General features: G+C 39.6%; 1 protein-coding gene across 2 annotated transcripts; it reads left to right on the forward strand.

Moving 5' to 3' along the window:
- Positions 1–183: 183 nt before the first annotated feature.
- ccne2 (cyclin E2) lies at positions 184–7,364 on the forward strand. 2 transcript variants are annotated; one of them, XM_005750819.1, is made up of 12 exons: positions 184–580; positions 2,071–2,110; positions 2,757–2,823; positions 2,933–2,986; positions 3,753–3,895; positions 4,201–4,336; positions 4,424–4,570; positions 4,679–4,774; positions 4,874–5,008; positions 5,150–5,261; positions 5,406–5,563; positions 7,119–7,364. In XM_005750819.1, exons 2-12 carry the CDS (start codon positions 2,097–2,099, stop codon positions 7,230–7,232), a joined length of 1,176 nt encoding a protein of 391 aa, XP_005750876.1. In that variant the 5' UTR covers positions 184–580; positions 2,071–2,096; the 3' UTR covers positions 7,233–7,364. The 2 variants fall into 2 exon arrangements, with proteins under 2 accessions (XP_005750876.1, XP_005750877.1); XM_005750820.1 differs by lacking the exon at positions 184–580 and adding an exon at positions 1,282–1,367.
- Positions 7,365–12,710: the final 5,346 nt, after the last annotated feature.

A 12,710-nucleotide genomic window follows, 5' to 3' on the forward strand; every position in this document is an offset into this window, starting at 1 on the left:
CTTCTTTTTGACAGCAGATGCACGTGGTCCTCTGTTTACATTCTGCAGGAGCACGCGGCTGCAGCTGCTCGCCTTCTCATTGGCTCTACGTCATGGAGCTCCCTCCCACAGGCGGGACTCGGATGCGGAAGGAGTTTCGATGCCGCGTAAAAAAGCGAAAATAACTCCACGGATTGAAATAATTACCACCAATATCTATTGCTAGTATACTCAAGGGTGTCTACGGAATCGTTAAAGTTTAACCGCAATGTACAGAAAGTGGTGTTTACTGCATAATTCATACTTCAGCTCGGTGTCCCTTAGAAATGAACGGAGGCTCCAGACAAACTGGAAGCACAGCCGGTTTACCTCCGTCCTGAGCCTGTCAATAAGCTGTTTTATCGCGGTCGAAGTTATAACAACCCGATTAGAACCGTCCAGTTTAGCCGGTTTGTACAAATCTCAATTCGTATTTAAACGTTTAGCGCGTTTCTGTGAAACCGGGAACGCGCATGCGCACTGGCAGGAGGCAGGCAGATGCGGATATAAGGATTGGCGCCGGCGCCACAGCTGATGTACTCATTCATTCTTCACTAAGGAGGTAAGAGCACCGACTCGGAGACTTCAGCTATATGAATATTTATAGTTTAATATTTTATGCCTCGAAGCTGCTTAACCTTTCCTGCGGTTTTCATCTTAGGTTTCGTATTTAAGTCGTCGTTATTGGCGCAAAAAGGATTCAAATGCGGACTAAAGCGGGGACTGCTTTCTTGTGTTCTTGTTGTTTACTTGTTTTTTAACTGCCCGGGCATTGTTTCCACCTCTGATGTAGTCTGTTCTACTTTAGTTGGCTCTTGCATGTCGTGCCAGATGTGTATTTAGAGAGAATTTGGCCTTTTGGTGGAGATTCTGTTAAAATACTGAGGCGTGTAGCTTTAAAACTTTGTACAAAATTACGTCCTCACGTTGTCTTTGTCATTTGTGCACGTTTCCTTAAACCAAGCATTTATCAATGCGTTTGCATGCAAAAGCTGTAGATGCCCAGTTTAAGTACACATCGGGGTTAGCTGGTTATTGTTGACCTAGTTAGGAGTTACCGAGCTAAGTTTGCTAATTACAGTAGCTCCCCTCTGTATCTTTGGCCTGAGGTCGGTCTCAGTTTCTCCTACTTTGTAGCGCTTAAAAATCCTCTTGTTGACAAATGTGCTTCATAAGGGTTTGTTTTAGGTGCCCAGGTGGCTTTAAATTATATATCGTTTATGTTAAGCGGTCTTTTTGGCTATTTTAACCCGGCAGGCTTGGAGCAGTTTCGGGGAGGTAGGGCTCAAATCCTCCCGCTTCTACGCTGCGGAAATTGGCGCGTCTTTGAGTTTCAACCCCGAATTAAAGTTAGTATTTTGTCGATTTCACTCATTCTAAATACACCAAAGATGTTTGGAGATGTATATTGTGACGCTGAAAGTGGTAAATTTGATATGAATTGCGGGATTTCTCCGCTTTTTTTGTTCAAAATCGAGGGAAAAACCAGCCCCCCTCTTTTCTGGCTGCAGATACCACACTAGCTTACAGGTCCTGCCTGGCTGCTTTGGCTCTGCATTTATCACGTTTTTAATCAGTTTTACCTTTTTACTCTGAAATGAGACACTTGGTAGTCCTTATATGCAGTCTGTCGGCATTGTTAATTCCCCGTTCTCGGTTTTTATCGAATCTCCGTGGCTCCTAAAATGGTGGCCACAAGCTAACACTGCATATGTTATTATAAGCTAACCATCACTTGTAAGCAAGTTAGAAGTAATCCTACAAAGGGATGTCTTATTATATCTGAGGTTGTTGAGCGTATTAGGATCCAGCTGTGGATCATTCACTTTTAAACAGTTTTTTTTGGTTGTATATGATCCTATAGCATTAAACCAGATGCCTAGTTGCATTGGGGGGGCATTTTCTTCAGAAAGGGCCCACTTAACTCTTGAAAACTTCCACGAGAATTTGAATTATTTGTCCCAAGTGTTTGGTTTGTTTTTTTTTTGTTTTAATATCTCTGTTCAGTGTTAATATTGAATTTAATATAATCTCTCCTTTTCTTCTTTACAGCGGAGCCATACAATACAGTCAGCACCATGTCCAGGCGCAGGTGAGCACCTCTTGGTGATTGTTCTGAAACTGGGGGCCCGGAGGTGAAGTGGAGCCACTACCCTACAGCAAAGCTATTAAGCACATTTCTAAATGTGCATAAACTGGTCCTCAGAGATCAAACTCCAGATGTTTATACATCAGGAGACTTTAATGACACCATTGTTCAAATTAAGCAGAGATGAGTGACTGGAGGTGAAAACTAATCGATGTTTGTACAGTTAGATTGGATCACATTGTCTGTTCACTGTTGCTTTTAATGTTTTGATTGCTGAAAGGCATAGTCTGTTGTAAATGTGATTAGGTTTTAGAGCCTACAGTGATGTCATACATTTTTGTACTTGTCACCAGTTCACAATCACATGTAGTAAGATAAGATGGCCAGTCACTCAAATGTAAAAGCTTTAAATCCATCAAGCGGTAATCACCCCTTTCTTTAAATGGGCGAAACTCCTAATACAGTTGCCTTGCTGATTGCTTTTGTCACTGTGGCCCAGTCATTATTTCCATCAATACTGGTGTTTAAGTTGATCACCAATATTTATTTTTTTTTTAAGTTGGTTCTAATTGCAGATTAATTCGATTAATATTTCAGTGAGCAAGAGGCAGATTCTTATTTGACCATTCTTATTTAATTTTAATTTCAGTGATCGCATCACTCTTCAAGCCAGAGATCCAAATAGCACCGTCACGCTGAGGAAAAGAAAGACTGAGGTTTGTTTCTGTTACTAGCTGCAATCCTGTGTTTCAGTTTATCAGTGTTTGTCTCAGCTTTGTCCTGTTTTTAGCTCAAAGGCACATGTTTCTGTCTTTTCTTGTTTAGTGTTCTAAGAAGAAACTACAACCCGCTGCCAAGAAACAAAGCTATGAAATACAAGTTAGTACTGCCCAAATGATATTGATGCTTAATGACTGTTTGTTACTGATAAGAGCTCAGCCCAGTGTGTGTGTGTGTGTGTGTGTGTGTGTGTGTGTGTGTGTGTGTGTGTGTGTGTGAGCCCAACTTTTTTTTTATAAGGAAATTAATTTAATTTCCACCATATACTACATAGTAAAGCTTTATAGTAAATGGTCTCTGTATTTATAGATAGAATGGGTGCCTGTAGTCGAAAATGGGCTTTGTTTGCATTGTTTCCTTTTTATTTAATTAAAATATTTTATTTAACTATTTTCTCTCATGACTTGATACATGGTCCTAAGTGACTTATTTCTAGCAGATTTGTATCTGGATAAGATCATATTATAGGAGTAGGTGAAAAGGTTTCAGTAGTAAATTTCTAGTCGTAGCCATGCACTACCTTTTATTCAACAGCAGGTGTCGCTGTTTAGCATGATATGAAACTGAACTTCACAGTGGTGGTGTAACGTAGAGTCCTGCTGTAGATGAGATGACACTTAGTATGTAGGCAGTGTCAAAAATGACAGAGAAATGCAGCCACCGATTCCACAGAAAATCATACATTTTGCAAATTTAACATTGTGACTAGGTGAAGTCACAATGTTGAGTAACTTTGATTTGTTCAGAGCAATGGGATGTGCCAGATTAATCCCTTTTAGTATGTTAATACATCTGCTTGACCAACAGTCAGGTCTGGGAGTTTCCGTCTCCTCTTTTAAATTCAAGTTTTATTCTTTCTTTCCAGAAGTGTTGGTCAGAGGATGGAGCGTCTCCATGCATTCTCATAGAAACTCCCCACAAAGAGCTAAAACCAGCAAACCCGTCCAACTTCAAACAATACACATTCAAGAACCTCTTCATCAAGGCTTCGCCCATTCCTCATCTCAGGTAAGTGTAGCTTTTACACCTCAATAGGGAGGTCGTAGCGCAACACTTAATACTCCACAGCGCTATTGTTGTTGGAGATGTTGCTCCACCCCACCTGGTATTTAGGGTTCAAGGCCCTCAATTACAGTCAAAGTCACTTTGCAAGTAAAAATCAAGTTTCAGATGTATCCTGTTACTTGCTTTGTCTGCAGAACTTGTTAATTCACCTCTTGGATTTTGTCCAGTCTGTAGTCAGTTGTTAGCATCACTGTTGCATGTACTTATTGACCAGCATAAATGGTTAAAACTTGCCATTTCTCTTCCAGTTGGGCTAGTTCGGACGATGTGTGGATCAAAATGCTTAACAAGGAGCTGAAGTACGTTCATGACAAGAGCTACCTGGAGCGGCATCCTAAACTGCAGCCCAAGATGAGGGCAATTCTCCTGGACTGGCTGCTTGAGGTGAGCGTGAAAATCTTTAATGTGCAGAAATTCGACTGTTCTGGTTTTGGACAAAGACTCAGCCTTTATGTCCGATTGCCCCGGCAGGTGAGTGAGGTGTACAGCCTTCACAGACAGACAGCGTACCTTGCCCAGGACTACTTTGACCGCTTCATGCTCACTCAGGAGAATATCAACAAAGACTACCTGCAACTCATCGGCATCACGGCGCTCTTCATAGCCTCCAAGATAGAGGTGAGTGTCTTAATTCTTATAGAGTCAGATATTTCTGATAGTCAAACCTCTGTTTGTGCTGATGACGTTTAATCTCAATAACCAACTTTGCCCCTTCTTTCTCATCAGGAAATCTACCCTCCTAAAACCTACGAGTTTGCCTATGTCACAGACGGTGCCTGCGACCAGTGGGACATCCAGCGCACAGAGCTTCAGATATTAAAGGTACGCAAACTCATCTACTTCACTTTCTAATCTAATCTTGTAATATTGAGTGGTAGCAATCAAAGTTTCTGTGTTGACCTCCGTGTTGCTGTCCCATAGGCGTTAGACTGGAACCTTTGTCCTGAGACCCCCATCTCCTGGTTGAAGCTGTACACTCAGGTTGAAGCCCAGAAAAATGGAGTGAACTTCCTGGAGCCGCAGTTCTCCCAGGAAACCTACATCCAGATCACACAGGTACTTTCAACAGCTGCTACATTTATTTAAATCCTCTTTTTCTGTTTATCCTTGTTTATTCATCTGTTTGAATTAAAAAAAAAAATGATGCAAACACTTTCTGATTCAGTATTATACTGATCTTTGACTTGCATGTTGCAGCTGTTGGACTTGTGTATGATGGACATCACCGCGCTCGACTATAACTACAGCGTTCTTGCCGCAGCTGCCTTCTGCCACTTTTCCACCTTTGACGTTGTTCATAAAGTCTCAGGTGAGTTTCCCCATTCACATCATCAGATTTAATTTCTATTTTTTTTTTTTTTTTTTTTTTTTTTTTTTTTTTGTGGCTCTATTTGTTGGTGGCATTCTTTGTTTTATAACTTCACTCACAATCGTTAACTTGTTTTTGTCTCAGGTCTCACATGGGATAGTGTGTCTCAGTGTTATCAGTGGATGACTCCCTTCATGGAAACACTGCGATCTGAACCCAAACCTCAGCTCAAGAACTTCCCAAAAGTCAGAGCAGATGACAGACACAATATCCAGACACACGTGGCCTATCTGAACCTACTGGTAAGAAAAAGTAGACAGAAAACTCAGAATCTGAAATGCAAGATTAGTATCACTGTAAAGTAATACACAATTTTGAATGTTTTTAAAAGGGTTAGAAAGTGTAGTTAAATATCTATATAGAAGCCTCCTTGCAAGAGCTTAGAGCAATGCATGCCTTATATATAAGTCTATATAATTGAAAGAGTTGTTAATTCTTTGGCTTAAATTTCACATATTTCTACAGAACCGGTGGAGGACTCGAGCCCAAAAAGGGAAAGAAAGAATATAACTGAGGCCACTTAAATTGTTTTACCATAGTGTAACACTTATTGTTATTGTCGCTGGAAAAGTAAGGCACCAATATCAGGCTTTTACCTGGTAAAAATGGTACTCGGGTTTTTAAAAACTTGCCTGATCATTCAGGGTCTACTTGGTATAAATTGGCAAATTTGATCATTAGGGAAACTGCTTAATCCGGCTACATGTGTTCATCCATCAATGACATGAAAGCTTTGAAATTTGATTTTATGACTGACTGGACAGTAGGGCAGCACAATTAATCGTTAGAAAATCACGATCTCAATTCATACTTATGTGCGATCTCATTTCCAAATGACAACTATGTTTAAAAAAAAAAAAAAAAAGAGACTATTGTACCGCATTTTGATCCGGGACATAATCTGCATGAAAACAAGCGCTCACTCTTCCTACTCAACAAATGACAAGGTCGGAGCCTTATACCACGTGATACAGAAGCCAGCTGGCTGCTAAAATTGGCAGGGGGAAAAAAACAACGGAGAGCACGTGAGAGATGAGGAGAAAGTGACAGGAGAAAATCCGTCCCAGTCAACCACCCAACCATCAATAACGGGAACCTTATACAGCGCTTCCCCATACCTGTCGAACTCCTGCAGGCACAAAGAAATTACGGAGGCTATCACTTATCGCCTGGCTAAAGATATGGCTCCCATCAACACTGTGCAAAACGAGGGATTTAGGAAAACGGTCGCCCTAGACAAACTCTACACAGTGCCGTCCCGCAACTATTTTTCTATTGTTGCACTACCTGCTCTATACACGCAGTGTCGAGCAACGGTGGAGACAGAATTGCAAGCAGTACAACATTTTGCGGCAACGACAAAATGTGAGACATTTGTTGTTTTTATGTTCGGTCTCAACTGTTACGAAGTTGATGTGCAATAAATATTTATATTGGAAAAGAAAATCGTGATCTCAATTCTAAGCAAAAAAAAATCATGATTCTCATTTTATGCAAAATTGTGCAGCCCTACTGGACAGATTTTTGTCTTTTTTTTTTTTTTTTTTTTTTTTTTTTTTTTAAACCTGATTTTTGTTTATACGAAAAATAAGAGCCACATCTGAGGATATTCGTTTAAAATTTTGATAGAACAGTAGCAGTATAATGTCCTCGTAAGTGGATATCAGGCCCTTGTAGAGCAAAAATTGAGTATTTTGGTCTAAATAACCCAAAATGTGATGTCCACATATGTGGACGCCAGGTCCTAGGAGCTTAAAGTGATTTTAATTACTAACATGGAACTGTTTCTTCCTGCAGAGAATGGCTCAGGAGTGTATGTTCTCTGAGAGTAACGCCGGTCAGCTATCGCCTGTTGCCGCGGGACCAATTCTGACACCACCCAGCAGCACAGAGAAGCCACCCAATCCCTGACCAGGACAAAACCAGAGAGACGTGCTACCTCTCCTTAGTCCGATAGGAGCCACTTGCTGAATGATGCACAATTTTGGGCAAACTGACCTCATGTAGCTTTGTGTGTGTGTGCGTGTGTTGTGTGGGTGTGTTGTTGTGTTTTTTTTTTTTTTTTTTTTTTTTAAACACTAAGATCAGACTTTTAGTAGCCATGGTGATGAATTGACAACGTTCAGCTGTAAAATATTGGGATTTGTCCCTGTTGACAATCCTGCCAACAGTATTGTGGTTAAAGGTGACGAAGGCTAAGATCAGCGTGTTCACGTTTCCATTCTGACTCCTTTGATATGGTCAGAGAATGCAGCTCACAGGCTACCTAACTTTAAGTTTGTTTTTGTTTTGTTTTTTAATATATTTAATACATATACAATTAGCAAATGTTGGTCTGAATCAGCAGCAGCTACTTCAAAACTGATTTTAGCTTGACCAAGCCCACAGATGTGCAGCAGCTGTCGTGGCTTTTCTTTTTCCTTAGACTGGTTTTGGTCTGAAAAAGAGCCAATCATTTCATATCTGGGAGTTTCACTGGTGCTATTCTAAGTGATGCCTGCTTTTGAATGGTGCTTCAGGCCATCTGCTCAGGAAGATGGACAGACTCATTTCCTGTGGTGTGTGTATTATTTTTTATTTTTTTAAATCTTAATTACATTGAAAGGAACCTTTGCTCAGAAGAGCTGGATTTTGAAATTTAGTGTGATTAATGTCCCCATTTCATTTTGAATCTCAATGTGCAGACCTGCTGTAAATTGGCAAGGTGGCAAACTGCTTGATAATGAACTACACAATGAGTTTCATAGCTTCGTGGGTCAAAGGAACAATCTCCTGATTTGCTCACACCTAAGTGTTTTCATGCTCGTGACCTGTTGGTGGCTTCCCCCCCTCCCCGTATTATATAAACTGTTGCAGCCTTGTTGCAGACTCTTGTTACATTCCTGTGAAACTTGATGATTGTGCAAATTTTTATTTTTTTTTTTAATTTTAAGTGCTTGTATTTATTGAGCCTTAATATGTAATAGAAAAAAATGTTAATATGTAAATTCTTTCAGTGATTGAGCTCAGTTTGATCACAGCCAAAGGCAAAAGCTATTTATGATTTTTGCTGACACCTGTTGAATTACAGTTCTTTATAATATGTTGTACACTAGCCTGTCATTAGTGCCTTTTTATGAAAATATTAACTGTATTGATACATACTTTAGGCTGAAGCAAGCCCAAAGGCGTAGATCGAGTAAACCTGTGACTGGAAATCTCTGCAGTGAACCTTCCACCATGTAAACTGTACATAGAAGTCAAAACGATGAATGTTTAAAACATAAAGCAACTCTGAATTTTTTTTTTTTCTCCCTTCTTTATTGGAATGTTTTAAATAAAAGAGAGATGTGACGAAGCGAGTCTGTTTAGTTTACCGATGAAAGTTACCAAGACTTTGTTGGGAGGGCATTATTTATTTTTGCATGTACTGTGTTCATTACATGCAACCTCACGCTAAAAACATTACTGCTAATAGGCCAGAGGGAGGTTCGGTTAGGTGCTATGCTTTCTACATTGTGTCTGGGTTTCATATTTATGTTTTAGATCATCTTGAATAATAACTCAGAAGGAAAAATATACATTGTGCATAACCTCATGTTCATTGTGGCTTCTATTCTACACAGGGTTGTTGCTTTGAGAAACAAAACCCATCCATGTGACTAATATATTTTAAATTTGGCATACCATATTGGAATATCTTCATTAAAATTGTGATAACCCTGGAAAAAGTAGAACAAAAAAAACTGGGTTTAAAATATTCAATTTCACAAATACTCTATCCATTGATGTTCCTTTATAATGAATATATGCATGCACACTGGAAAGCTGTCTATATATTTACATGTTCAGAAGGCTGTTGTAGTCAGCTACAACTAAACTAAAAGTAAGTTTGAAATGATATTCCAGTTTACTGAAATACTATTAAAATGATCATATACTTAAGACAAAAATGAAATAAATTTATACAGGGAAGATATGAAAAGTATTTGGGAGCATTTTCATTTATCAGAGTCACTAACTCATTTGGTTGCAAAGCCTTAGTTTGCAGTCTTAAATAAAGTAAATAAAGTGTGCATGTTAGTCCCCATAGGGAAATAGTTCCTCTGCATTTAACCCATTCACCCAGTGAAGCAGTGGGCAGCCACCAGTGCAGCGCCCGGGGAGCAGTGTGTAGGGACGGTACCTTGCTCAGGGGTACCTCAGGGTAGCCGTTCAGTGGAGTCGAACCCCCGACCTTCCAATCATGGGGCCACCACTCTACCTACTGAGCTATCCCTGCCCTTGAGTCATTACAGTGTGAGATTTTTTCCTCTTTCAGTCCTAAAGGGGTGAGGACACTATTCATATGCAGCAGCTTGTGTTATTAGAGGCCAGCTAGGCTGTTTGTGGGCTTTTAGCTTTTAACCATCTTTACAACATCTTTGTTAAGAATGATTGTGATTCAGGGGTGAAAGCTAAAAAAAAGCTGTGAAACACTTCTAAGGTTTCACAAACCTAACAGGGAATGTGAGGCTCTGACTGGGACATCCAACACCTTTCATGGGTGGTACAAACAACAGAGAATCATCTGCTCAGTACTGTTATATCCTTATGGTAAAATACCTTTAGGACCAATTACTCATGCAGCTTTTGTTTTTGTCTTTTCCATCTACTGAAATGCTACAGTGAGCCATCTTTGCCTCAAATAAGCATTTCTTTGAATGAAGTATAATTCTAATGTAAAGTGCAATAAAACTGCTCTGTTAGTTTTCACACTTAAGTGATGCAGGAGCGTTTGTGGTAGGCAGCGGGTGTCAGTTCAGCGTGATGTTTGTTCACAAAGCAACCTGAGAGAAAATAAAGTCTTACTTCATAGCACTCAAGTGCTAATAAGAGAGAGACAAAGAGAAGTGTTGAGTATCTATACTTAAGGATTTCATGAGTCATAAAATAAACCTGAAAACATATTGACAAGCCTCACACATATAACCTGTGACTTCCTGAGTGATTACTCATAAATAGAGCTAAAACAATTAAGTCAAAGGAAATCAACTTTTAATTACTTTGGTTAAATAGCTTTATCAAACACTTACATTAGCATGTGCATATTGTCATCTTTTTCTCCTCGTCATCTGCTTCCTGCATTACTACTACATCTCCACCCTCATTTTTACCTCACCGTAGGCCTCATCTCCTGCATCAAAGTCAGAGCTCTAACACAAGATGTGCATAAATGGCTAAACAGCAGCAACAGCTGGTTATAAGCTAACATCCCAGCTAATGTAAGGCTCAAGTGTCAGATAAACAATTTGATTACATTCTCACATCATATAGTAATTTATTCATACGATGTCCAACAATATTAGATCCACATCTAAGAAAGTTTCACTAACAGCGGTAAAAACAGCATTTTTACCAACAGAAAAGCTCAGGATATCCTCAAAATCTTCCTCATTATAGCTTTTATCAGACAGAAGTGAACTTCACTGGCTCATCGACTCCTATCGGACTCCTTTCTCAAAGTTTTACAGCCTCCTCCAGAGCAAATACACATGTACACACACTGGCAGCTGAGGTAAACGGCAGACTGATAACCTACACTCACCACTCACTGCATGTGAACAGCGGCCAGAATTTGAGGTGGTCATCAAAATATATGTTTAACTGACACAAATCCATTTTATAATCCTGATTTATTGCTAATTGTTATTGTTAAAATACAGTATACGCAAAAATGATTTTTATATACAAAAGGTAGAAACGCTGTTGTGGGTGTAGTCTAAATTTAATGTTTTTGATCTCTCGACTGACTAAAATGTTTTTCCTACAGTAGTTAGGTTCATAAACTTGAATTGAAAGGGTTACTAAATTCACTAACATTGAGCAGTGAGATTTTACACGCTGTAACTTTAACTAACCTAAAGCCTGCAGTGTGGGCCTTTTACACATACACTGACATCTGTTACATTCATGTCCTTCCTGATTGTTTTCGGATGATAGCAGCCCAGGTAAACCCGTTATAGATGGCTTACCAGAGCCAATAAGGTGAACAACTAGTGCGGAGAAAGCCATAGCATCTTGTGGAGCCTTTGGTGGATTAACCTAATTTGGAAACGTTACCTGTCTTTAATCGATCCTAAAGACGTCAGAACTACAGCCATGGTTTTAGTTGCCTAAACATGTTCTTACAGTTGACCCCTAGGCTTTTTTCCCCAACCCTTGCTCTCCCACTTGAATGTTGAAAGTAGGTAAAGTTGTGCCAAAACCCCTGTGATGTTTAAATGTTTAAGCTAAACTGGACATCATGTTAAACCTAAACTAATCTAACCTAACAACCTCATTGTCTTCATCCTAGAATCTAGTGATCCTGGTGTTAGGAATACACACGAACCCCTGTGCTGATGTGTGTGTTAGACATAGACTATAGTGGCAGACAGGGGCCCCTCATGTGTGTGCACCTCCCCTAGAGTGAGTGCATTGTGTGGGCCTGGGAAAGCGTGGTTTTAACCTCCTCACACACAAACTGACCCCAACACACACACACAGTGCTCAGCTTAACTTAAACATGAGAGAAAATGATGAATTCTATTGCCACCATCACCCAAAAAGAAGGAAATTCACAGATACGGAGGTAAAACAAACTCGGCAAGAGCCGAAGGCTGACAAAAGGAGGAAAGAAATGAGAGAAAAACACAAATGCATGGTCAGTTTTGTTGTTTTTCTAAAATTAAGGAAATTATTGATTAAGATACCTAACATAGATACTTACTCTCTAACCCTGACATTTGTTATTTTTCTCAATCTTGCAATTATTTCTCAATTTGTTGAAAGTGATCAGTTAAAAGATCCCGTTAAAAGATAATTCATTCTTAAGATATAATAAATCCAAATGTATGGTTGCACGAGGAAACAATGAGCACCTCCAGACAAAACATGAGGTCTCAAGATGTCTAAAATATCTTCACTCTCATTGGTTCACAGAGCAGCAGCTGCATCAGAGCACGATAACCTCTTTCCATTGTTTGTAACAATGCATATGCTTCATGTCACTCAATATCGGCTCTATATGTGTGTCAGACGGGGGCATTAGAGGGAGGGGGAAGGGTCTGAGGCTTTTTCCCCCCTAAAAATTATGACAGTTTTGAAAGATTTTTAAATACATGCATTTAAAACACAAAAATAAAGAATCGTGAAGTCTCATCTCAGCAGGAAGACCAGTGATTTGGTTATTGTAAAGGAACAAAGCCGAGTGCTGTTACATCATGGAGTGAACAAAAATTCAAGCTTAGCTGAGAGAATTCCCTTGGAAAACTGACAAACTGATAAAAAAAACCCTCTGAAAATGGAAAAACTACAGATCTGATGTGGTGATGCAAATTGGGGCGATCGTGGCTCAAGAGTTGGCAGTTCGTCTTATAATCGGAAGGT

The sequence above is a fragment of the Pundamilia nyererei genome, unplaced genomic scaffold (assembly GCF_000239375.1).
Source record: "Pundamilia nyererei isolate P.nyererei 1_Seehausen unplaced genomic scaffold, PunNye1.0 scaffold00289, whole genome shotgun sequence".
NCBI classification, from domain to species: domain Eukaryota; kingdom Metazoa; phylum Chordata; class Actinopteri; order Cichliformes; family Cichlidae; genus Pundamilia; species Pundamilia nyererei.